Raw genomic sequence first — 25,472 nt, forward strand, 5'->3', positions numbered from 1 at the left:
CACGGCCTGGGAGACCTGGCAGAGTGCATAGGGTCTGGGAGTGATGGAGCTGGACTGGATTCTGGGGCCTTGACCCTGACATTCACTCAGCCTTTCATTCGCTCACTCACTTCCTCTCCCCTTTCTTGCCTCCTGTGTACACTCGTCCTGTATGCAGCCCTTATCCACTTCAAACCTACTGAGCCCCGACTCTGGGTATCACCTTGTCAGCAGGGAAATAGAGGGGACCACGACCAAGTCCCACTGCCCTTGAGGCCCACACAGTCCAGCAGTGAGAGGCAGACAGATGAGCAGAGCTCCTTGACTATGTGCTTGAATCCCCTGGCTTGACATCGCAGGCGTTTAGGGACCAGAAGACTGATGGGAGACTCTCAAGCGCCTGTGCACTACTAAGCACCCAGCACCCCAGGGATGGCACCCAGCAGGTGCTCCAGAAAGGTCGTGATGTGAGTTGGAGCCTGTGGCTGGATGGGCCTGAGTCGGCAGAGCTGGAGCGAGCCAGGGTGCATGGGTGTGAGCTGGGCTGCTCCAGGTGTAGGTTGAAGGGCAACCGTGGGCTCTGGGGAGGAAGCCGGCTTTGGGTCATCTCTGACCCATAGTGCTTCCTATGGGGAGCAGCCCTGGGCAGGAGGAGCCTGGAGGACCACCACTCATGTAGGGTTCAAGGGGGATATGGTAAGCCATGGTCAGCAGGAGGCTCAGGTATCCCTGGTGCTGGGGAGCCATGGTCAGAGGAATAAGCAAGAAGGTCTCCTAGACACCTGCAAAAGTGCCCCGAGAGAGAATGAGCCAGAAACTGCCTCCCAGAGGCCCCAATGTATGTGTGTGGGGTGACAGCTCTAGCTGCTATGAAACACTGTGCCCTTCGCTTCCAAAACCCTCTCCCCAGCCACACTCGGCAGTCAAGAGAGGAGTCGCCGGGTCCTCCCACACCCAGGCAGGATCCAGCCTGGGTTCAGCTGGAGAAGGGGAGAAACTCCACCCTGGAGAAAAGACTGTAGCTCTGTTGAGTTCCCAGGGCAGCACTGGACTCTCATCTGGTAGACCAGAAGGTTCTTCCTGCCTGAGAGTGCCTGGAAAAGTTCCAGGACCTGCGCAGGATTTCATGCAGAGTCTGGGAAAAGATAGGTCCCCCAAGCAAGCGTAACAAGGAGTGAGACTTTCTCCTTAGACCCTCGCCTGTTATCTGCCTGCGCTCAGCTCCAGGCCCTGCCATCTTGTCCCCCCACCCCCCCACCCCCTCCACTGCAGTGGGCTGACCCGAAGAAACTACATTTCCCAGGTTCCTTTGCTAAGTGGCTCCTGTCTTAGGTTTGGTCAATGGGAGTCACTGGTGGGAGATTGTAGGGTGGGAGGAAGAGAGAAGCCGGATATTTTCTTCCTCTCTGCTTCACGCGCGTCTCTAACAGTGGCTCTGTCTCCTCCACGGTTCCAGATGCCCCCAGATGCCCCAGCTCCTGGCTTTGGTAACGCCACTTCCGGCCCCAGAGATGGTGGTGGCTTCTTGCAGTTGTTAATCTCAGACTAGTCTCCCTTTCCTCTAATTGTTCTTTTAATTTCTCTAACATCTTTACAGCCAGTTCCTCTGTATTAAGTACCTTGTACAGAATCACTAGAGAGAGGGTTTGCTTTCCTGTTGGCTTGGCTGTCACCCACCTCTTGGAGTCCAGTTGGTGGAGCTGGGGTGGAAGGTGGGATCCCAGGAGGATCCCCACGTTTGGGTGGTGGTGTTGCCACCCCCTGGGATGGGGAGCCATTGGAGGCAATGAGTCAGTGGGGCCCACTGGGTTTGAGGTGTGTAGGGGGCATCCATGGAGAACGGTTTGCTCCTGTTTTCACCAGGTGACACCCCACTCCTGGCCTTTGGCTCTCTCTTATGGATCAGGGACTCCTCCAAACTGCTCCCAGACAAGACTTGTAAGGGCCAGAAGAAAGCTTCATGCTAGCTTTAGAGTCTGACCCTCTCTGCAGAGTTAAGGTTGTGGGCTGTGCGAGCCCCGCCCTTAGCATGGCCCATGTCTTAGAAACGTGTGGAAACCAGGTAATTTCCCAGCCTCATGATCAGGAGGTGGGATTTTCCATCCGCCAAGTGTCACTTCCCAGTTTCTCACTCAGCACCTAGAAGCATCATCCTTGCTGTCTCCATCACAGGGGTTGGTGGCCCAGAGCAGGGGCCCCCGGACCTCGCTTGGGGCAGCCTGCAGTGAGGGAACAGAATAGCCTCCCCTCCTGCCACCCTGCCCCTCAGAAACGCCCTATGTGCTGGGGGCAAGGACTCCCAGGGCTGGGGGAATATGTTCTGGTCCCTCAGGGCTGGCCCTGGTATGAGGGTTGGCACTCAAAGCACAGGGGGTGCAGCTGGAAGCTGGAGTGGGTGCTCAGATGTCAACTCCAGGGGAACCAGCCCTCACGGCCCTTGGCCTGGGCCAGCCCCACTCTGGGCTCCCACAGCTTTCTGTCCTAGCCTCTGTTTACTGGTCAGCCACCTGGACAGGGGACTCAAGAAGGAGGTCAGGGCAGGCTCCGGCTCACTCTGAGGAGGGCATGAGGAATGCTTAAGGATAAATGAGCAAATGAATAACAGTAATTACAGCTAAGATGTATACAGAACTTATTAAGTTACTTATATACTTACTTCGTAAGTTTACATACATATATAATATATACTATAGTATGTGTGTTATATAACTTTCAATCTTCAGTCTACCTCTGTGAGGTTAATGCAGAGATGCAGACCCAGGTGGTCTGGCTCTAAAGTCAGATAACGTCTAATGAGGGAATAATTTAGAATGCCCGTGAGCTAATGTCAGTTGTGTGAGATGTTTCACCAAATTCGTGCCCCACCGCCAAGGGAGTGGGGAGCCTGCAAGAGGTGGGAGGGGTAGGTGGACGCAGGGCAGGTCGAGAGACAAAACTTCGGGGCAGCCGCAAGCCTGGTGGGAGCCCAACCCCAATGCGGATCTCCTGCCCCCTCTCCCATCCCACCAGCCCCGCTGGGAAGGGTGACTCGAAGGGGAGGGGACGTTAGAAGGAGGCTGGAGGGTCTCAGAGGGCTGGGAGTGGCTGGCGCTGGAGGTATGGACCCAGCGCTAGGCTGGCAGAGCTGGGGTGAGGGCGGGGGGGGTTGGGGGCGGGGCGGCCGGCTGTGTGGGGCGGGGAGGAGGTGTGTCCACGCCCCGCCCCGCCCCCCGGCCTCTCTTCGGCCGCGCGCCGGCTTTCGCTTTCAGTCGGAGGCGCCAGAGGCAGCGGAGCGGGAGCGGAGGCGCGAGGGCGCAAGGGGCCCGCCGAGCCGCCTGCACCCATGGTGCCCACCGCCTTCTGGGCCGCGCTGGCCGTCGGACTGCAGCTCTGGGCCGCAGGGCGCGCCGTGCCCACCCAGGTAGGTGACTCGCGCGACCCTGTCTGGGGCGGGGGGGGGCGCCATGCCATCCACCCCAGGCTGGCGCGCGTCCCCCGCCCCGGGGCGTCCGGGGCGCCGTGACAGGGGTGCGGGGCTCGGAGCGACGGAGGCGCCGCACCCGCCACACCGGATCAGATGCACGCCGCTGGAGACCCTCTGGGGACCCCGGGTTTGGCACACGTGCGCCCGGGGCCGGAACTCTGGCCACCGCGACCCGGAGTCTCACCTTGGTCCCTCCGCCGTCGGTGGCCGGCCAGCGGGCCCTGGGCAGATCCCAGCCAGACTGTGAAACCCAACTCCCGTTATCCCTGCGACCCCTGGCCTCTCCGGGGTGACTTGGGGGTGGGGGTAGGCAGTGATCTGTACTGGGGCTCTGTCCCCACTACAGATGCCCGGCACCTTCTTCAGAAGACTTCCTCCCTTCTGAGCTACGGTTTTCCTCTTTCTTAGAAATACTGGGGCTGCGTGTGTAAAAGAACAGGGCCAGGTGTGCAGTAGCATCTAATAAGGGCACAGTCAGACTGTGGACTGTCTTCCATGCCCTTTGCCCAGACGCCTTCCCCAGGACCCACCTGGAGTGTCCAGTGGCCACTTCAGAGCCTGCCGTCTGTGGACTCTGGGGTGATAGGGAGAGAGACAGTGCCCTCAGGTTCCCCTGGGCTGACCTCCCCAAGGATCTGTGAGCTCTGGGCGACAGGGGTGAGGGAGGACTTCTGGGCTGGTTATCAAGACAAACATGATGTCTAAGGGGCTCCAGGAAAATGGAGAGAGCAGAGACCCCAGAGCTGTTATTCAGCGCTAACTGCACCCACCACAATAGCAAGGGAGAGAGAGTGTACAGAGGATTGTTCCACCTTTGCCTCTTGTGGCTGTCTCCATGGTCTGCTAAGACAGAATAGCCCCATTTTGGACTTACCTGGTGCCGCAGTGGTTAAGAATCCGCCTGCCAATGCAGGGGACACGGGTTCGAGCTCTGGTCCGGGAAGATCCCACATGCAGCGGAGCAACTAAGCCCGTGCGCCACAACTACTAAGCCCGCGCCACAACTACTAAGACTGTGCCTCAGCGAACCTGGGGACATATGAGCCCCTGGGGGGAGGAGGCACAGGGCTTCTCTGCAGGACAGCAGCTCCTAGTCTTGGAGTTGCTTGAGGGGTTCTCCTGAGTCTCTCACTTCCCTCCCGTGTGCCCAGCTCCTGTATCAGCTCAGGTTCCCTCCTCCGGGACTGTCTTCACAGCCTTTTAGCTGGTCCCCTGGCCCCTGCCCCCTCTCCCACTGATCCTCCTTGGTGGCATCGCTGGGGTGGCCCTCGTCAAATTGGAGTGCCTCTCTCCCTGCCTGGGAAGCAAAAGGCTCCCAGTGGCCAAGGCAGAAACTCCCCCAGGTGTCTCAGGCCAGAGCGAGTGAGGTCTCCGGGTGTTTCCTGCCACCCCTCTGCATCGTACCCTATACCCTACGAAACACGGCCATTGTGTATCTTCGTACTCCATGCTGTCTCTCTCCGTGGTGCACCCTTTCCCCCATCCTTAAGGGTCTTTTGCACGTTTCCCCCCACCCCCCACGCCAAAGCCTTTCCTCACTCTCCCAGTTGGATTTTTAAGAAAATTTATTTATTTTCTATTTTATTTATTTTTTTGGCTGCATTGGGTCTTCGTTGCTGTGTGTGGGCTTTCTCTAGTTGCGGCGAGCTGGGACTACTCTTCACTGCAGTGCGTGGGCTTCTCATTGCGGCGGCTTCTCTTGTTGCAGAGCACGAGCTCTAGGCGCGCGGGCTTCAGTAGTTGTGGTTCTCGGGCCCTAAGGCACAGGCTTAGTAGTTGTGGCACACGGGCTTAGTTCCTCCGAGGCATGTGGGATCTTCCCGGGCCAGGGCTCGAACCCGTGTCCCCTGCATTGGCAGGAGGATTCTTAACCACTTGTGCCACCAGGAGAGTCCTTCCCAGTTGGATTTGATCCTCTGCTCTTTGAACTCCCAGCCTTTCATCCCTCTCTAGGACAGACTACATTCTGCTTTTTAATCTGGTTGTGTTTTATCCACCTCAATCGATGGAAAGTTCCTTGAGGGCAGGTACTGGGGGGTCTTCCTCCTTATTATTAGCACCGCAATAGCACCTGTTGTTTGAATGCCTACTAAGTACCAGGCAGCATGCTTAGGATCTAACTACAGAATCTTGCTGAAACCTTCCTTATAGCAACTCTTAAAAGGTGGCGTTCCCATTTAGAGATGTGGAAGCCTGAGGCTCAGAGAGGTTATGGTATTTCCCAGGATTATAGAACTGGAGGGTAGGGGGTGGGGAGGTTCGAATGCAGGTCTGCCTGATTCCAAAGCTCTTCTTACTCTACCCTCCCCATGCCTGTATCCCCCGTCTGCCCCCACCCGGGTCCCTGGCACACAGTGGATACTCAGTTGTGTCAGATGTAATAAATCAAGTTGTAGAAAGAGCCCCAGGGAGACCTGAGCTGCTGCAGGCGTGGCAGAATCACTTTGGCTGCAGGGTGTTTGCCTCCTTTAAAAGCTGTATTTGCTGGCTGGTGTGGAATGCATCATTCATTCATCTCGTCATCCATTCATTCAGCAGACAAACGCCAGTACAGCTGGCAGGATAGGTGAGCATTTGGTGTCATCTAAGGGGGATGGGCAGGGCTCTAGCTGTCTGGCTTTCTGTTGTTGCTGGGAGGGGGCTGAGGGGATCTCTACCTGCTGGGTTGGCCTGAGGCTGAGGGGCCTCAATACCTAGGGGCCTGGGACCAGCTCGAGTTAGGGGAGAGGTTGGGGACTCCTAGCTTGGCCTGGGGACATTAGCCTTTGGTGGAGATGGGTGATCCAGGGTACCTGCAGTCCTGGGATGTCTCTTTGTCCCCTGTCTAATATGCCAGAGGGGAACCTGTTTGCTGACTGAGGATGTGATCCTCACTGTGGTCCTGGGTTTGGCCCAGTGGCTCCTGGAGGAGTAGCCAAGAAGGTTGCAGGGGGAGAGTTTTTTTTTGTTTGTTTTTTTGGGTTTTTTTTGTGGTATGCGGGCCTCTCACTGTTGTGGCCTCTCCCATTGCGGAGCACAGGCTCCGGACGCGCAGGCTCAGCGGCCATGGCTCACGGGCCCAGCCGCTCTGTGGCATGTGGGATCTTCCTGGACCAGGGCATGAACCTGTGTCCTCTGCATCGGCAGGCGGACTCTCAACTACCGCGCCACCAGGGAAGCCCAGGGGGAGAGTTTTGATGCCATCCGTGGGGTGTTTGTGTGTGTGTTTCATTCAGCTCTACACATCAACTTAGTTCTCAGGTTTATGCCATGTGGGCTGCTTTTCCATTGCTCAGACATGCCACACACACCCCTGCCTCAGGGCCTTTGCACTTGCTTCCCCTTTACCTTGAATGCTCCTCCCGCTGATCTCCTCTGATCTCCTTCCTGCACTTTCTTTTGCTGAAATGAATTCTTCTCAGGAATGCCTTCTCTGGCCATCCTACCTATAAAAGCTCCCCACCAGGTACTCTCACTCCCCTGACCTGCTTTGTTTTCCTCTGTAACACTCATGGCCTATTATATTTCTTTCACTCGCATTGTGTCTTTCTACTGGAGTGTTAAGCATGGTGAGGGCAGGGACGTGTTCACTTGTTCATAGCCTAGAAGAGGATTTCTTGTTCTCAGTTCTCTTGGCATTCGGGCCATGTGGTTGCTGTGGGAGTCGTCCTGCGAGTTATAAGATGTTTAGCAGCATCCCTGGCCTCCACCCACTAGATGCCAGCAGCACAGTCCTTCATTTGGGACAGTTAAAAGCGTCTCCAGAGGCTGCAAAATGTCCCCTGGGGGAGTTGCCTCAGTTGAGAACCATTGGCTTAGAACGGTGCCTGGCACGTAGTGGGTGCTAAAAAATATTGAATTAATGTCCAAAAATATTCATCTGACCTTCATAATGACCCTGCTTTATGGATGAGACAGAAGAGTTTGGAAAGCCAGTGGTGGCAGGGCTGGGCTCCAGTTCGTCTCACTCTCTCTGGGATATTTCTCTGGGTTCTTCCTCTGCTGTGTTGAGTCTGCTGAGGCTAGCGGTGCTCTCCCTAAAGTGCTCACCCGCCCACATCCCCCTCCTGGCTCGTGACAGGGCCACCCACTGGCAGTGACTCAAGAGCCCAGGAAGCATGTGACTTGCCCAGAAGCAGGCAGCGAGGGAAGCCAGGGGTTACGGTGGAGAGAAGGGTGCTATGAAGGGAAACAGAAACAAAGTGGAGTTGCTGTGGCTCCCGCTTCTGGACACCCCGCCAGGCCCCAGGGAAGCAATATTGATGACTTAGAAGAAACGCTCTGGCCTCAGAACTGGACAGACCTTGGCTCACTTCTTACTTTGCTGTTTATAGACTGTGTGGCCTTGACAAGTCTTTCCATCTCTGGGAGCCTGCCTCTGTGTTCCCATCTGTAAAATAGAAATGATCCCTCACCTCACTGGCTGGTTGTCAGGATTGAAAGTGCTTTATATGCTGTGCAGCCCATTGGTGGCTATTTGAGCATCTGTGGCTTCGCAGGGCCTGGGAGTCACCGTGGAGGCGGATTCCCTGTCTCTGAGCCATAGGGCTCTGAGGTAGGGGGGGCAGACCTCCACTTGCCCAGAGCTCCTGCCCAGCATCCCTGAGGACAGTTTCCCTCCTGCCCGCCTTCTCCTGGCTATGCTTCCTGATCCAGAGCCCGCGTCCTAGGGCCTCTCACACCACCTACCCAACTGCCTGGCCTTAGGAGCCTGGCATGTGGCACAGGCTGCGGGGTCAGGAAATCCTCCCCTCCCCCTCCCAACTCCTTTCAGTGAGTGACAGGTGCTGGATCTCATTTGAGGGTGAGCAAGGGGCACATGTGGCATAGAATAGAGGAGTCTCATGACCTCTCTGTGAAGGGGATGCAGAAGGCCTCGACTTTCCCACCTGCAAGATGGGCATGGGCTGATTCCAGGCTGTCTTTAAAATCTCTTCCATCTCTGAGCTCCGTGATCCAGAAGGCTGTATTTACCTGTAACCCTGAAAAGGGGAAGCTTTGTGAAGGCTCTTCTGAGGTCATGCTGTCCATCCCCCAGCCTCCAAGTGATTTCCGAGACAGCAGGACCCTGAGGAAGGAGCACTGGCCTGGGGCCCGAGAGACCAGAGTTCCCATCTGTACACTGTGGTCACCGGCTCACTGTGTGACCTCGCTCGGGTTACTTAACCTCTCTGGGCCTAAGCACCCCTATCTATAAAACCCAACAGCACTGATCCTGACACTCCCTTGGAATGTTGGGGAAGTATCAGTGTTGCCTGTGCTTGATGGAGGCCACAGACTGGGGGCGAGGGGGGTCTAAGAGTTTTCCCAGGAAGGAGAGTCCACCACTCCCCACCATTAATATCTTTGATTCCCAGTCTCTCTTCTTGCTGACCTCAGTCCCACTTGTTTTAGCTGGAATGATTTCCTTGACTCAGGCCGCAGTAGCTTCAAGAATTCCTGGCTGCTGGTTAGCTGGCATCCGAGACAAAACACAGAACAGGCTTCACGTGTTTCCCACCTCCCTGCCCCCTACTACCTAATTAGCCCCTCTTAAAGTTCAGAAGCCAGACCCTTTGGGGCACCACGGGAAAGTCCGTGCTGTGGGCATCACTGCGGGGCCCGCCGCCTGGGATCCCACAGGTTCGGGGAAGCCTTGAGTGCGGGGTGGGGGGTGGGCTTCCTTGAAGAAGGCTTTGTCACCTGTGATGGACTCACAGCTGTCCCCCTGGTTCTGAGTCCCAGGGCTTTGGGTGTCTGTGCCCCTCCGCTGAGATGTTGACTGTGGGGCTGGGACTCTGGGGCCCACGGTCATTTTCCATCGTGTCGTGTCATGAGGTCACAGGTGATGGTGACATCACTGTGGTTTGGGGCACTCGAGGTGCGAGCCCAGGAAGAGAAAGTGTCTGTTCACCGATGGGGGTTTGAAGGAGTCGATTTCCATCTGCCCCAGGTGTGAGCAATGCCGGGGGGAGTTGGGGGGCGGGGCAGCTGTGCAGGAGAGTCCAGACTCCGGCTGTGGTCTGTCTCTGCCCTGGTGGCCTGTTGACCGTGACACACCGCCCTAGCTCTCAGCCTCCACTTCCTCTTTGCAGAAGAGGAGAGGTTGGAACAGGCTGCATCTCAGGTGTCACCTGCGGAGGTTGAGGATCGCAAGACTATCCATTTTGTTACCAGAACAAGACCTGTTAGCCGGCTCACACGGCTGCAGAGCCCATCTCCCAGGTCCCGGGCCGGCCAGCCGTCCTCCCGTTCTTGGTAGCAGATACTGAGTGGGCACACGTGGGGACAACTGGCAGTGCGGGGTGACGTCGAGGGACACGGCTGGATCCCTTTGGCCAGCAAACCACTACTCTGCCCCCAGCTTCAGAGCTGGGACCCCGGGTTGATTCAGTGCTTTGGCTGGAGGAAATCCCCAGGGGCTTTTGTTTTCCTCTGCTGTCCAGACAGGGGCCCACCTGTCTGTTTCCACCTGAGCCTGGCCCTGCAGTGGGTGTGGCTGACTTGGCCACATATTCGGGGAACCGAGAGGGCCTGAGGGTGAGAGCAGCACGGGGAGGGATTTGGGGCAGGGGGCCCTGGATGGGCATCTGCCGGACTGTCCGTGGAGAGCCTTCTCCAGTGCCATTCAGGAGAGATGCCGGAGGCTGCGGAAGGGACCGGAGCGTGGGGCTGGGAGTGGGGGTCCAGGGCCCAGCCCTGGCTCAGCCTCCAGCTCCGGAGGGCTTGACCAGTTCCCTTCTCCTCTCTGACCCCCAGCTGGCCCAGCTGGAAGTGGAGATCAGCAGAGACCTGGCCCAGCCTGGGTGTTAGACAAAGGGGAGGGGGAAGGGGATAGAGAGGGTGAGTGACTTTGGGCAGGAGGTGGCCTGCAGCTCCGGCCTCTGTGGGTCTCCAGCTCAAGGCCCAGGTCTGGACTTGACAGTGACTCTTAGGGAAGGGCTCCCAGCACTTGGCTTTAGTTACCGGGATGGCCGCCAGCATCCTGGGCACCCCTCCGTGTCCTCCCTCCTGCTGACCCAGAGCCCCGCTTCTGTCTGCCACGCGCAGAGGTTCAGCTTGTTCCTGGTGAGCCTGTCACCTCCTGCTCCGCGTTCACAAGCCCCCAGTTCTGCTCTTTCCTGTCCTGTCCTCCTAGCTCTCTCAAGCCCCTCCCCCCCCACCCCATGGCTTCACTCGCTTCCTGGCCTGGCCCCTTGGTCACCCCCCTCATCTTTTGACACCTTCCTGACTCTGTCCCCCACATGCCTCTTCCCGCAGTGACCACACAAGGATCTTTTTAAAAGCTGAGCCCTGGAGGGTGGTCAGGATCGGGCTGAGTGGATGCCAGGAGTGGGGATAGCAGGGGATAGCAGCTGGGTGGATGCCAGGAGTGGGGATAGCAGGGGATAGCAGCTGAGTGGATGCCAGGAGTGGGGGTAGCAGGGGATAGCAGCTGGGTGGATGCCAGGAGTGGGGATAGCAGGGGATGGATAGCAGCTGGGCCATGCTGGCTGGAGCAACAGGCCTGTTAGGGGTGGCGATGGCACTTGAGGCTGTAGGCTGTTTAGGACCAGTTTCTGGAAGTAGTAAAAACTTTTAAAATTAAATTAAAACATTGTAGCAACTGTAACTTTTTTTTTTTAAGTAGTTATGTATTCAGTATTTTATTTATTTATTTTTGGCTGTGTTGGGTCTTCGTTTCTGTGCGAGGGCTTTCTCTAGTTGCGGCGAGCGGGGGCCACTCTTCATCACGGTACGCGGGCCTCTCACTGTCGCGGCCTCTCTTGTTGTGGAGCGCAGGCTCCAGACGCGCAGGCTCAGTAGTTGTGGCTCACGGGCCCAGCTGCTCTGCGGCATGTGGGATCTTCCCAGACCAGGGCTCGAACCCATGTCCCCTGCATTGGCAGGCAGATTCTCAACGACTGTGCCACCAGGGAAGCCCACCACTGTAATTTGTGGAGCGTTTACTAAGCACTTTACATGTGTTATCTCATCTAATCCTCACAACAGTCCCATGAGGTATATACTGTTATCAGTTCCATCCTGCAGATGAGAAGACTGAGGTTTTTTAGCCTCATTTATTTAAAAAAAAAAAAAAGCAAAACTCCTTTGATGCTGCCCTCCAATAGAGGGGAGTCTGGATTCAAAGCCAGGCATCTTTTTTCCAGTGACTATGCTTTCGGCTACCACACTCACTTCGTATCAGGAGTTGAGGCAACGGGGAGCCACTGATAGTTTTTGAGTGAGGGAGTGACCAGAGCAGAGGGTGTATTAGGAAGATCACCCAGGCCTCAGTGGGAAGGACAGATGAGGTGGAGAGACTGTTGCAATAGTTTAGGCGAGAGCTCTGGCTGAGAGGTTAGTAGCAGAACGGGAAGGAAGGATCAAAGGCTTCAGGGAGGTGGAGTTGGGCTTTGGGCTGGACCAATGACCTAGGGTGGAGACAGAGACACTCGGGAGAAAGGGGAGCCGTCCCTCTCCACCCCATCCTGCAACATGAGGCGCCTATGGCGTCAGCCCTGTCCCTGCGACCTGACCGTGGACAGTGTCACCCTCGTGTATTCCTGGAGTTCTCGTGCTCAGCCCCAGGGTGAACCCGGCTTCGCTCACCCTGGCCGCTGCTGGGGTGGACATGAGGCTGGGCAGGGCTGGCCTTTGCATCTCAGGCATGAAATGTGATGAGTCCCCCATGGGCAGAGGGTCAGGATTCCTGGGGGCCTGCCTGCCTCTGTTGCCAGTACCTTGGGACCTTCTCCCTGGGCTTTGGTTTTCCTCTCAGTGGTGAGGTGGGGATAAAAGGGCCCCCCTCTGTCACTTCCCTTTGAGGTCTGGGAGAGTGCAGCAAACCCTGAGCGAGGACTGACGTCCGGGGGTGCTTCGTGGGTGCCAGGCATGGGTCTAATGCATTACATGCCCCGAGTGCCTTCTGTCCTCAAGGCCACCTGGGAAGGGTGTACCATTATCATCCCCATTTGATAGGAGGAGCAGTTGAGGCACAGAGGTTAAGCTTTGGGCTCAGGCTGTCAGCTCACCAGAGGCAGAGCCAGGATCCCACCCCAGACAGCGCCTTCCGAGCTCTGTGCTTAACCTGCCCCCAGAAGCCAGGGCGGTTGCGGTGGCCACGAGGGGCTCTACCATCCTGGGGACGCCACCCTCTCTCTATACAAGCCCGTTGCCTGCCCAGTTCTCCTGCTAGCCCCAGCTCATTTCAACTAATTGGAAATGAAACCTTTTGCTTCTGTTAAACAATTCAGCATCTGTTAGGTACCCGCTGTGGGCTGTGCGCTGGGCTGGGTGTAGAGCCATGAGTAATAAAAACCCAACGACTAACGCTCAGCTCTCGCTGCCGCTGGGCATGGCGCACTCCACACGCCTTGGCCCAGTGAATCATAACAGCCCCATGAGGTGGGCACTGCTTTTGTCCCCGTTTCAGAGATGGCAAAACTGAGGCTGGTGAGTGGCAGAGCTGGGACCGAAACCCAGGTGTCTGGTTCAGAGCTCACGCTCGAGGGTGCAGACGGGGAGACACAGGGAAGCAAATGATTAACCGGAAGGTGGTCCATGAATTAGAGAGATATACCTGGGTTGTCGCTGGAGCCCTCAAGGGGGACCTCTGACCCCATCTGCGGGTCCGGAGAAGGTTTCCTTGAGATGATAGTGGAGAGGACTCTTGAAGGAAGCCAAAGAGTTAGCCCTGCAAGAGGGGAGGGCAGGATGTTTGGGCAGAGGTAGCAGCAGGAGGACACGTGAAGGAGGGTACCAGAGCCAGAGGGATGATGCAGGGTGAGGTGAAGACTGAGTGGGAGATGCTGGCAGGGCCCAGGCAGCGGCCCCCGGACCCCAAGCTGAGGACGTTGAGCTCAGGACAGACTTGGTGTAGGAAGGTGGCTTCAGGTCTGTCTGGGAAGCCTGAGGACCAAAAGTGAGGAGGTTGTAGGTGGTGGCTGGGCCTGGGGTGTGTGTGTTGGGAGGGGATGGAAAGGGTTAGGGTGTTTTCTGCAACTAGACCGAGGGTTCCTTGAGGACAAGGACCACACCCCGGTATCTTTGTACCCCGGTGCTTAGCACAAAGCCTGACCCCAAGAACCGGATACCAGCCCGGGCTTCCTGTCCTCCCCCAGCTCACTTCTAAAGCGACATCACAGGCAGCAGGCCGGGAGTGGGATGTGTCACCCTTGGCCGCCGCCTGTGATGTGGTCGGTCCTCCTGACGTAGATGCCGTTCCTCTCCGTGATGACAGACGAGCCTCCACTGCCTGGCTCTCGCGTCATCGCCGTGTCAGCTGCACCTCGAAGTCTGCGGGACTCCCGAGAACCCCCTAAGATTGAAGCCAAAATGGTTCTGCTGTCTCTCAGCATATGCCAGGGCCCCAGGGACCTGCCATGGAAATGATGTGGTTTCTCTATTGGTTGAAGCCAGTTTCCCTCCCTGGGTCCTTGGGCAGACGCCTCTGCTCTGCTCCATGGCTGCAGTGTCTGTCCCTGGCATCCTGGAGACCCTTTTGCCTGGGAGAGTCATTTAACCCGCCCACACCTTGCTCACTGTGTGTTCTCCGGGGAGTCACTCTCCCTCTCTGGGCCTCTCCTCTGTGAAATGAGGGAGCAAGAGAAGACCACGGGGTATGAGCCTGTCTGGGGACACTGAGGGAGATGCGGCTGGGACTAGTTCTGCCGCTTGCTGGCTACGTGGCCCCGGACATGGTATCGTATCTCCGGAAGCCTCTGTTTCTGCATCTCTAAAATGGGGTGATGCTGACCTCGTTGTGTTGGTGCAGAGATAAAACAAGAGAATGCATGTGAGCGTGCTCACTCAGCACTGTCTGCACACCGTAGGTGCTACTCCTGGGTCCGAACAGTCCCTGTCTCTCCCACTTTGTGAAAAGAGAAGTTTTGTGGGGCATGTGTACTCCTCAAGCCTGAAGCTTCCCCCCGTGGCCTTCTTCCCACCATGTCCCCTTCCTGCTCTCACCCTGCCCAGGGGTGCTCCTGGGGAAGGCTGGGAGTGGGACCCCTTCCCAAGGGTACTGGCATCTAAGTGGGGGGCGGTGGGGGGGTCTCCAGAAAATCAAAAAGCCTTGGAGACCCCCGCAGTGCTTCGTCAGTGCTGGCAGGAAGGGCAGAGGGCGCTACGGCTTCAGTGCTTTCAGATGACACTGTCTTGCTGGCGGCCACTTCCTCCTCCCTCCCCAGGCCTGTCTTTCTTTGCCTTCCCCTCTCGCAGTCTATTTATAAATAGGAGAAGGGACTGAGGGCCCCCACCTTGGGGTGCATGCAGGGTCTTGGTCGGGGAGCAGAGAGGCAGGAAGTCAGCTGGCGCGGGGTTGCCCAATTCCCTGAGAAAGTGCGCTGACTCCACAGTCAGAGGGTCTTGCCTGGCGCCATGGCCCTGCTGCTCACTGGGCGGACCCCAGTGCATTGCCCACCTTGCCCTAGTCTCCCTCCTCCAGCCCTGGCTGCTAGCTGTGTGGTTTCTGGTCCTCCAGGGTGAGAATTGGGAGGAGTGGGAGAGAGAGGGAGTAGAGGGCGGGGAAAATTCATGCCACACCCACCAGGTAAGTCTGGTCCTGCTCTGGCTTTGCCCCCTGCCGGCCTCTGAGGCTCACCTTCTTTCAGGGACTCACAGCCACATCCCTGTCCCTTATCCTGGACACTGTGTCCTCTGGCCACTTAATGGACCCCTGGCTGCTGGGTTTCGGTCACTCACCCAGACTCTTTATTTTGGGGTCCCCTCACCCCTCCAGGTGTTCCGCTTGAGTAAAGTCCCTTGCAGACCACCCAAGGCCACTACCCTAGAAAGCCCACATCTGACCTGCAGGCATCCCCTCCTCCCTCTGCCTTAACGAGGCCCACTCCGCTGTCCCTGCAGCTGGCCTACTGCCGTCTCCTGACCTTGGGCTTCTTGAGGACTGGGCCTGGGGTCAGCCTGAGGGTGACTCCATAACTCCAAGGGTCACGGGTCAGCTTTCCCAGACCTGCTCTTGAGGAGGGAGGGAAACGCCCTCCACTGCAAGGCCTGCGGGGGCCACCTGGCGCCTCACCCAAACGGGGCCACCTGCCCCCAGCGACTTGTCCTTGCCGTGCCTGTTCTTAGCTGAAACCAAGGCAGAGAGAGCCCGGTTCTAATATTCCATCCGACACAAGGCCACATGTGTGTCAGGGCCTTTGCGGACCCTTAGAGCGCCGCCCCCGGGTCCCCTGGGAGTCTGGGAGAAGATGACGGACCCAAGTTAACACCCCCTGCCCCCCGCCTTTGCGCCTACAATGACCCGAGGAGGAAGGAGGAGGCCGGGCAAGGTGTTATGTCACTATTTTACGGATGACGGTGTTGAGGCTCAGAGAGTAAGTGATGTTCCCAAGTCCCCTAGGACCAGCACATCTATCCAGATCTTCTGAACTGGGGCCAAAGCTCCTCCTGTGAGGCCAGGTGTCCGTATACCTGGGGGTATGGGCATCTCCAGCCCCCCTCCTCCCAGGGGACACCTGCTCAGGCCGTCCTCACCCTCGGAGAGCATTTGAGGGGCAGAGCTGGGGCAGGGAAGCCCCTCCCCACACCCACCCGCAGCCTCGCCTCACACCCCAGCCCCTACCTCCCAGGTCGTTGAGTTTATCCACCTCTCATGTGGGTGGGCCACCCCCCCACCCCATCCTCCTGAGGTCTTGGGAGGGGGCTGAGCTTTTTGATGCCCATCCTGAAGAAGCCAGAGCTGGAAAGGGCTTAGAACCTCAACCAGGCCACGCCACCATTTTACAGATGAGGAAGCTGAGGCACAGAGAAGCTAGTTACCGCCCACAGTAGACGTGCCTGAGTGCGGGAGGGAGGACCTTTGGGGTGGGCCCAGGGCAGGGAGGGTCGAGATCCAGTCTTCCTGGGGCAGGGAAGGAACACAGAGCTGGAGGTGAGGAGACCTCTGAGGCTCGGTTTTCTCATCTGTGACTTGGGAATACCAAGATTACCAACGTCACAGCACTGGAATGAGGAATCAGAGACGGTAACGCGTGTGAACAGCTCTGCACGATGCAAACTTCCAGGACAAGGTGCTGCCGTTCCTGTCTCCTAGCGCCCTCACCCTCTCCCTCACCTTCGCCCACCCTGGCCTAGCTGCCCTGGCCCCCTGGCTGTGCCTGGAACACGCGGAACACGTCCTCCCTGGGGCTTCTCGCCCCACCTTGCTTTTCCCTTTTCCTTAGCTCCTGCTGCCACCTCCCATTTTCCACTGTGCGTGTCTGTGTCTCCCCAACTAGAGCCCAGCTTCCTGGGCAGGGACTTGCTTATGTTTGATGCCGAGTGCCCGGCACCTTCATGTTTGTTGAATGAATGAACGAACGTTTCCACCTTTGCCCCTGTCTTTCTCCACCACTAAATGAGAGGTCATCTGAGATCATCTCTAAGGTTCCTGCCAGCCCTGAGCTGCTGCGCCTCAGTCCCATCCCCACTTCTGGGCCGTGTTTCCCGGTCATCGGCTCCCACGTGTCCCTCCAGCACTTGACACAGCTGCAGATCAGCTGGGCCAACCCTCCCTGTTCACAGGCTCCTACCTTTGAGCCTTTGCTGACCCTACTCCTGCTTGCTGAGGAGCTGCCAGCTCCTGACAGGTCAAGGATCCCCGTGAAACAAGCAGTTCTGGGAAGGGCAGGGTCTCAGGTGCTGGATGTCCCTGCCCGCTGCAGGAGACGGGCTCTTCTGAGATTCCTGCGTGGTTACCTGGGAAACCAGGTCAGAGCTGAGGTCAGAGGGTGTTGGCCTGAGGCTGAGAGAGGTCCCTTGTGTGTGTGAAAGAGAGTGTGTGTGTGTGTGTGTGAAAGAGAGAGAGAGAGGGAGAGAGGGAGGGAGGGAGGGAGAGGGTGCGTGTGCCCGTGTGAACCAGCTCCCCAGGCTCCGCTCAGCGTGGAGGTGGATGAATGGGTGCTGGTGGCACGGTGGTGACTCAGGGCAGAGGGTGGATCCCAGGGGCTGGCCCCTTTAGCTGTCCTGAGGAGGGGAGCAAAGACTTCTCCAGTGGGACCAGAGCAAGAGTCACATCCCAACTCCACCTCTTCCCTCCCAGACCTCAGACAAATGACTTGATCTCCCTGAGCTGTGAAGTGGGCACGTGCCCGCCTGCTTCTGGGGGTAGGAGTGGGATATTATAAAGTGCTTGCAGCCTGGCCTGGCGGATAGTTGGTGCGAACCTGGAAGAGTGCTGGAGGCCACATGGTGGGAGAGGGTGCTGAGTTTGGCAGGCGCTTGGGGTCCTGGGTCTGTGTCGAGGGCAAGGGAAGCTTGGGCCCACAAGAGAAGGGAGGCAGGATAGCGGTGTCGGGGGTGTGGCTCTTCTGGTGTAGCCTTGGGTGCATCGCTTCACCTCTCAACCATCTGTGAAATGTTGGTGAGGAGTCTATCTGATGGGGGGTCCAACACGTACTGTCACTCCTGGGATGTAGAGGAAATGGAGCTGCAGACTCCGATGTGAAGCAGCTCTGAGGCCTGTGGTGGATGAGCAATGGGCCCTGTTGGCCCCTTGTGCACAGGCATCACTCAGCCTGCCGCCAGCCGGGCCCTGGCATGGCCTTTGGGAAACCCCAGGAGGTGGGTTGGCTTCTTTCCATCTCTATTTCTCCATCTGTGAAATGGGCACAATCAGATGTGCCTCACAAATTGGATGTTAGATGGGTCCTTCATTCTCTCCTTCCTTCCTTCCCTCTCCCTCCCTCCTTCCTTTCATCTATCATCCTCTCTCCCTCTCTTTATCTATCTGTCCATCCATCCGTCATCCATCCATTCGTTCACCCATCCATCCATCGTCTATCTTCTCCAGTCTCCCCCAACACACACACACACACACACACACACACACACACACACACACACACACACACACACACGCTGGGTCACAGATTTCCCACCTGTTAGATGAGTGGTTAGTGCTCACCAGTGGTTTCCAAGTGTTTACTTGGGGATGCTGTATTTTGAAAGATTGGCTCTGCTAAGCATGCTGAGTGAATTCAGTACTACCCAGTTCATTTCCTCATTTTAAAATGTCGGTCAGAGCTCCCCTGTGGGTGGGTGGAGTGTGGCTCTGAGCCTCCCCGACGCCAGACAGAAGAACAGAAGCTTCCATAGCCCCGAGTTTCCCAGAGGCTGCTCACCATGTTCTGGGCACCTCCAAGGACCCTCCGCTCTTATGGCTCCTTTGCTGACCTGAGGCCCAGCTCCTAGGGCTGTGCCCCAGCTTAGCCTCTGCTCTGGTGAGCAGGGCAGTGGAGGGAGTGACCTTTTGTCCCACTCTGCAAGGGGCTTTCTGTTCCTCATTGTTTAGCCATGACAGGGCAGTGGTTTGGTTTTTTTTTTTTTTTTTTTTTTTTTTTTCCTGTCCAAGAGGATAAACAGGCCTCAAGATTGCTTAAAGGAGGGCTGGAGTCAGAGCGGCAGGAGGAAGTGTAGGGAAGGGGATTCAGAGCGGGATTCAGACAGGAAAAGACCCTGGAGGGGAGGCCACCGGGCAGTGGCCTGGGGGCCCTGGGGGTCCAGCTGCCCGCCTTTGTCCCGGAACCCTTGCCCCATGGGTGGAGAGACAACCCAGACTTGGCCAAGGCAGGGCCCTTTCCCGTCAGGTCCTTCGGGCCCTGACAGGAAATCCTCCCCCAGGCAGGGCAGGCGCCCTGGGCTGCACCACAGAGGGCTGCCCCGGCGAGGGGGGGCGGGGGAAGGAGGAGTCCTCTCCCCGCCGGGAGCTGCCAGGCCTGTGGCTCTCAGGGCCCACAGGAGTGAGGGGCTCCCCTAGTTACCCCTAGGGTACTTGGGGGGAGGAAGCCCACCGTGTGCAGGGTCCTTGAGACCTGTGCCCGCCACCCTGGGGGGCAGGGGGCTCGAGGGAAGGAGGTGTGACCCCGCCCTGCCCTCAGGGTGCTGTCTGCGGTGGGGTTGGGGGGAGGCTGCGGCCCGGGCTGCTCAGTCAGAGTGCGAGGCACAGCGGGCTGCAGGGGGGCTGGGGGGGCGCTTAGGCGCTGCGTTGCAGCTAACGTGCAGCGAATGGTGGTGCGAAGGGGGCTGCAGGAAGCACGATCCTCCGGTCGGGGCTCCCCCAGCCTTTGATGGCTGGGTCTCCTGCACGTGCTGCCCCAGCGCATCTTGCTCTGGCCTGCGCGCCGCTCAGCTTTGCTCAGCACTGGAGCATGGGAATCGCTTGGCAGGTTTTCTTTTTTCTTTTCTTTCTTTTCTTTTCTCTTCTCTTCTCTTCTTTTCTCTTTTCTTTTTTTTAACAGTACAGCTTCCTGGGCACCGCCCCCGGGGTTCCTGCCCCTTCTCTGTGGTGGGAGTGGGCATTATAATAGACCCCCGCCAGGGGCTTTGGAAGCAGGCAGTGACCCCCACCCCCAGTAAGTGGGAGGAGCCCCGAGAAGGGGCTTTACTCCAGGAGCAAACAGGGAGGGAGGAAGTATCAGGACTGAGTGAGTGTGTGTGAGTGTGTGGGTGTGTGTGTGTGTGTGAGTGTGAGAGAGAGAGAGAGAGAGAACGTGTGCGTGTGCGCATGCGGGCGCAGCCATGGGCATGTCAGCTTACAGTCCAGATGGGATGGAAGTTACTTTTTAGGCTCTGGGTCATGCAGAATGAATCCCACTTCCCTTGCCAGCCTGCATCTCTCCCAGCCTCCTTAGAGCTGCCTTCCTGGGGTTGGGCACCAGGCCTGGGGTGAGGGTGTGGGGGAGGGATGGGCCTCAGGGGCCGATCAGCATGGAGGGTGCACCCGTGTTAGGGCTTGGTGTCCCTGGTGCCAAGGGTGGACCCCTCCAGGAAATGATACTGTCATGAAGCCCACTGCTGAGATTAGTGCGCCCTGAGCACCTAACTATCAGTACACGCCAGGCTCTGTGGTGACAGCGAAGGTCACCAGGCAGAGGAGGCAGCTCGGCCAAGGCCATGGGGGCCACAAGAGCCACAGATCGCTGCGCAGCCCCTGGGGGTCATCCCCCGATGCTTCCAGCTGTTGGCGCCGGGCTGTGTGCAGCCAGGGTAGGTCTGCCAGGCCGAGTGCGGCAGGCAGCTGGGTTTCCAGGCCCACTCGTCCTGGATGCAGGAACCAGCCAGGGGCCCACCTGCCCCTGGCTCCGGCAGTCATGCCTCCCCGGTGGTGCTGTGGAGGGGGAGGGGAAGGCCAAGTGACAGCCTGCCTCCCTACAGTTCATGCCCTCTGACCCCACGGGTTGGGGCGCGATGCTCTGGAGCATGAACAATGTCACGGCATTGGTCCCACCTGACGGCTGGGAGCCATTATGGGGCAACACCCAAGACAGCTGGAGATGGGTGCCCTGCTGGTATAGGGGATCTGTGTGGGGTGCAACTACATCCACTAAGTAGGGCACCTGGAGCACATTGACCAGCTCCTGGCCACCCCATAAGTGCTCCAGAAATGTAACTATCATCATCAACAAATATTCTTTTCCTGAGCCCAAACTCTGCTGTGGGCCCCATGTTGGAAGCTGAGGGTCTAGAGGTGATGAGTTCGTCGTTTCTGCCCTTTGCATGGCAGACGTGTGCATGTGTGTATGTCTGTGTGTGTTCTGTGTACAGGTATACGCACGTGTGCATGCAAATGTACCCGCGAGGGTGGCAGGACGAGAAGGTACCCCATTTCAGCACAATGAGCTGATCCTCAGGAGGGCATATTCAATGTTTAGAGAGAGCTCAGAGTGGGAGGAACCTGAATCAGCCTGGCGGAGTCCGGGAGGAGGCGGAGTCCGGAGGAGGCGGCACTCAGCTGGAAGGACAAAGGGGTGATTACCAGGTGCAGGAGGGAAGGCGAGGCAACCTAGGCACGGCTTATCTGTGCTGAACTCTGCCGTTCGCTGTGACCGAGGCCACCGCCTTCTGGGAGGCTTCAAGGCCTCGCCTCTGCCCCATGTGGTGTGAGGAGCTGGCCCCCCACTCTGGCCAGCTGGTTCCACGTCTCCGCCTGCAGACATGTGTGTGCTACACTGAGGGGGGGGGGAGGTGAAAGAAGGTAGGGACTACCCTTCTTCTACCTCTACCCACCCCCCACCAAAGGGAGAAGTCCCCATGTCAGTAGAGCCCCAGCAGGGAGAAGGCCAAACACTTGCAGGACGCAAGACGGGGATCTGGGCGTACAGCGTAGCAGGATCCACGGGTGGCCAAGCTAATGGCTGTCCTCCCCTTCCCCATTCCAGGCTGTGTTTATCCCCTATGTCCCAGAGCCCGGAAGCTCGTGCCGGCTGCAAGAATACTACAACACAAAGGTCCAGATGTGCTGCAGCAAGTGTCCACCAGGTGAGGGCAGCCACTGGGGCCCTTGCCCTCAGCCTGGCTGGGTCCCTGTGGGCCGGTGCCTTGAAGGGAGTGGGTGTGCTATGGGGGTTAGGGGGTCAGGGTCATGGCCCTGGACTCTTACTGAGCTCCCGCTGGTTCCATGAATCGACCCCCTGCTCCCTCTTGCTTCTGGGCCTTTGCACATGCTGTTCTCTCTGCTTGGTGCACTTCCCAACTCCTTTCCCCTGGTCTACTCCTGCTTATCGCTTAGGCCTCTGATGTCTCCCTCCTCCAGGAAGCCTGCCAGCACTGCCTGGCCAGATCTGACTCCTCCTTTCCGCTCCCACTGGCCCTTGGCATCCCCCGTGGCAGCAGCTCTTTTGACATTGTGAGATCCTGCCCTGGATCTCTTTTGTTGCCCCCACTGTGTGCTCCTCAGAACAGGGACTGTGGCTTGTTCTCTGCTGAATCCCCAGCACTCGGCACGATGCCTGGCACAGAGCAGGTGCTCAGAGCATATTTGACTGAATCAGTGACTGCTACCCATTTCACAGATGGGGGACCTGAGGCCTGATCCCAGTTGGGAGAGGCAGGTGGCCCGACACCTGGTGCTGTCCATCCATTCATTTGTTTATAATTTATTCCTGTGATGTTTATAAAGCATTTTCTGAGTGTCAGGCACTGTTCTGAGTGCTGGGAATACAACAGAGAGCAGGGCAGACAAAATCCTCGCCCTCGTGGATTTTGCATTCTAACAGAGGCCTAGACAAATAAACCAGTAGAAGAAATAGACGTATGGTCTGTGAAGGAAACAAGGCAGGGGAAGGCAGACAGAGACAGAGTAGGACATGCTGTTCTATATGGGGTGGTCATGGAAGGCCTTTCTAAGGAGCTGACACGTGGGCAGAGACATGCAGGAGGTGAGGGAGTGAGTTATGCAAACATACGGGGTGGGGGGGAACAGCATGTGCAAAGGCCCTGAGGTGTTAGCTTCTTTGGTGAACGTGGAGAACAGCGTGTGTCCTAGAGTGAGTAAGCAGGGACCATGGTAAGTTTAGATTTTCTTCTGCAGGATCCAGAAAGGCATTGAAGAGCTTTGAGCCTGAGATGTGGACAGGCACATATGTACCTGTCACCTCCAATGGCCATTTTAAGAGACCCCAGGGGAAGTGACTCTTCTTTCTCCTGTTAACCGGTAGGGTCTCTGTAAGAAGTTACTAGATTAGCACAGCAGTGGAGGTGGCAGGATAAGAATGGGGACAGGCACTCAGAAGAGAAACTTCTTAAAGGTTTGCCTGGGTGTTCTCCCATCCCCTGGCATGCCTTCTCTGGAGGCCTTCAGGAGTCCCATGGCCTCATCCTTGATGGGATACCAGGGATGACTACTACTGCCTTTTTTACCTTTCCCAGCTGGAGAATTTCAGCCAACTACAAAGAAGAAAGGAACCGGCAAACCAGTTCTAACTAAAGTGTTATTGACTAATAATAGGCAATTCCAATGGTGGAATTCCAGGCACCTGAAAAGAGCAGAGAGGAAGATATTTTATGAGCACTGCGGGGTTCAAAGATGGCATGACAGCTGGTACATGTTAGATGGGAAAGGATGCAGAGTCGAAACTCCATCAAAGAGCCTTCCCAGCCAGGCCTCGCAACTCTGGGGCTCTGGAGGACAAGGGATGAGCCCAGGGTCCCGGCAGAACCCCCCCAGCCCTCCCCTCCTCCGCTGAGACTGCTGGCCTTGCTTTCTCAGGCTACCACGTACAATCCTTATGCAACAAGACCTCAGACACCGTGTGTGACTCCTGCGAGAGCAGCACATACACCCAGCTGTGGAACTTGGTCCCTGCGTGCTTCAGCTGTAACTCCCGCTGCAGCTCTGGTGAGTTGGCCCAGAGTGAGGGTTAGTCCTGGGCATCCTCCCCTGGCCACCGTGCACTCCAGCCCCTTTGCCTGGGAGCTGGCTGGGATTATCCCAGACCTTTGTTTTCATGCCCCAGGGCACAGATACGGCTCTTTACTTTTTATCAGTGGCACTGTCATCCTCTGTCTCACCGAGTCCTCTTTGATAGCCCCTTGGGGCAGACAGGCCAAGGGCAGCAGTGGGAAAACGGTGCCTGGTTTTAGAGTTGAGGACATTATGCTTGGGAAAGCGGTCATGCTCGTTCATGCTGCGACGGAGACTCTGTGTCCAGCAGTCTCTTGGCCCCGTCCTGAGGGCGGTTCAGCGGTCTGCTGGAGATCAGAGCTGTCTGGGGGTGGTGGGGCTGGGTGGGAAGACAGAGTGGGCATGGCAGTGGGTGGGGCTGGTGGAGGCAGGAGTGACCCTCGGCTGTCTTCTCGCTCCTCTAGACCAGTTGGAAACTCAAGCCTGCACAGCAAAACAGAACCGCATCTGCACCTGCAAGCCGGGCTGGTACTGCACCCTGGGAAGGCAGGAGGGGTGCCGGCTGTGCGTGCCACTGCGCAAATGTGGCCCTGGCTTCGGCGTGGCCAAACCGGGTATGGGGCCAGGGCCAGAGGTCCTTGGGGACCCCCTTGGGCCTCTCCTTCCTCGGAGCGTCGTCAGTGGCGGCCAGGTGCCTGGTACCCATCTGTCCAACCATCCCGATTCATTCTTTCCTCCAGCACTCCTGGTCAGGCACCTCCTGTGTGCTAGGCCCTGGGGATCCAGAGGTGGATCAAATTAAGCCCCAGGCTACTGGAAAATCAGGTGGTGTCCCAGGAAGACACAGTCACTAGAATTAGTTAAGGACAAACCGCCCAGTTGTGTGTGTGTTCGTGTTAAAGGGGAGAGGTGCAGACCGAATTCCTCAGGCCCCTCATTCTTCCCCGAGGGCTGCAGTTCCCCTAGGGCCGAGGCGCACCTCTCCATGGAATATCTGAGTTGGTGACAGTTTCTGATTTTTCTTGAAGGAACTGCAACATCAAATGTGGCGTGCGCTCCCTGTGCCCCAGGGACGTTCTCCGACACAACGTCATCCACGGATACTTGCAGGCCCCACCGGATGTGAGTGGCTGAATCCTCTGCTTCTGAAGGAACAAGGAGGGGCTGTCCCTGGGTGATCATGAGGCCTAGAGCACAGGACAGTGTGCCGTGGTGGCCAGAATCCCCTCAGTTACTCCCTCGGGTTGAGGCATTGCCGAGCCCTGTTCAATGCCAGGACTGGTTTATCTGACAGTGGGTGGGTCCCTGAACAGACAGCATGGTGAGCAAGAGTTTTGCTCTGGAAGTCAAGACTGGGTGGGGTCCTAGGGGACATAAGTCTTGAAAGAGGGCGTGGCACACGAACCCACTCCCCTAACCCAGTTGCTGGGCCCCTGACACACTGGTCTAGGTCCCACAAGTGAGCCCAGCTACCCTGAGCCACTCAATCCCCTGTTGTCCCTGACCAAGCCCCCTCCTCCCCCAGCTGTAGCTCGGTGGCCATCCGTGGCACCTCAAAGATGGATGCAGTCTGCACATCTGTGCTCCCCACCCTGAAAGTGACCCCGGGCCCAGCCCTCACAAGATCCCAACACGTGGAGCCGACTCCAGGGTCCAGCACAGCCTCAAGCACCTCCGTGAGGCTCCCGATGGCCCCAGGTCCTCCAAGTTACCCAGTTGAAGGGCGCAACACAGCAAACATGTCTCTTCCCATCGGTAAGTCACAAGGGGGCCCATTCATCCTTCCTCCCTCCCTCCCTCCCTCCCATCTTAGAGTCTTACCAAGAGCTTGTTATGGACTAGACCCTGTACGCCATCCTGGGATGTAGGTAGCGTTGAGACTTGCCTTCTTCCAAGACTTACTAATGCCACTAGGAATTACTGGGTGGGGAGAGGTAGGGTCAGCGTTTTATGTGAAAGTGGAGA

General features: G+C 57.5%; 1 protein-coding gene across 4 annotated transcripts in view; it reads left to right on the forward strand.

Annotated features, from left to right (window-relative positions):
* Positions 1–3,241: 3,241 nt before the first annotated feature.
* Positions 3,242–25,472, forward strand: part of TNFRSF1B (TNF receptor superfamily member 1B) — a 35,562-nt gene continuing 13,331 nt past the window's right edge. For all 4 annotated transcript variants that reach the window (XM_060014605.1, XM_060014615.1, XM_060014624.1 and 1 more), the window contains exons 1-6: positions 3,242–3,379; positions 21,544–21,643; positions 23,373–23,501; positions 23,972–24,121; positions 24,536–24,629; positions 25,033–25,262. In XM_060014605.1, coding sequence (XP_059870588.1) covers positions 3,302–3,379; positions 21,544–21,643; positions 23,373–23,501; positions 23,972–24,121; positions 24,536–24,629; positions 25,033–25,262 — 781 coding nt within the window. In that variant the 5' untranslated portion in view covers positions 3,242–3,301. The remainder of the gene's footprint in view (positions 3,380–21,543; positions 21,644–23,372; positions 23,502–23,971; positions 24,122–24,535; positions 24,630–25,032; positions 25,263–25,472) is intronic.

The sequence above is a fragment of the Delphinus delphis genome, chromosome 1 (genome assembly GCF_949987515.2).
Source record: "Delphinus delphis chromosome 1, mDelDel1.2, whole genome shotgun sequence".
NCBI lineage: Eukaryota > Metazoa > Chordata > Mammalia > Artiodactyla > Delphinidae > Delphinus > Delphinus delphis.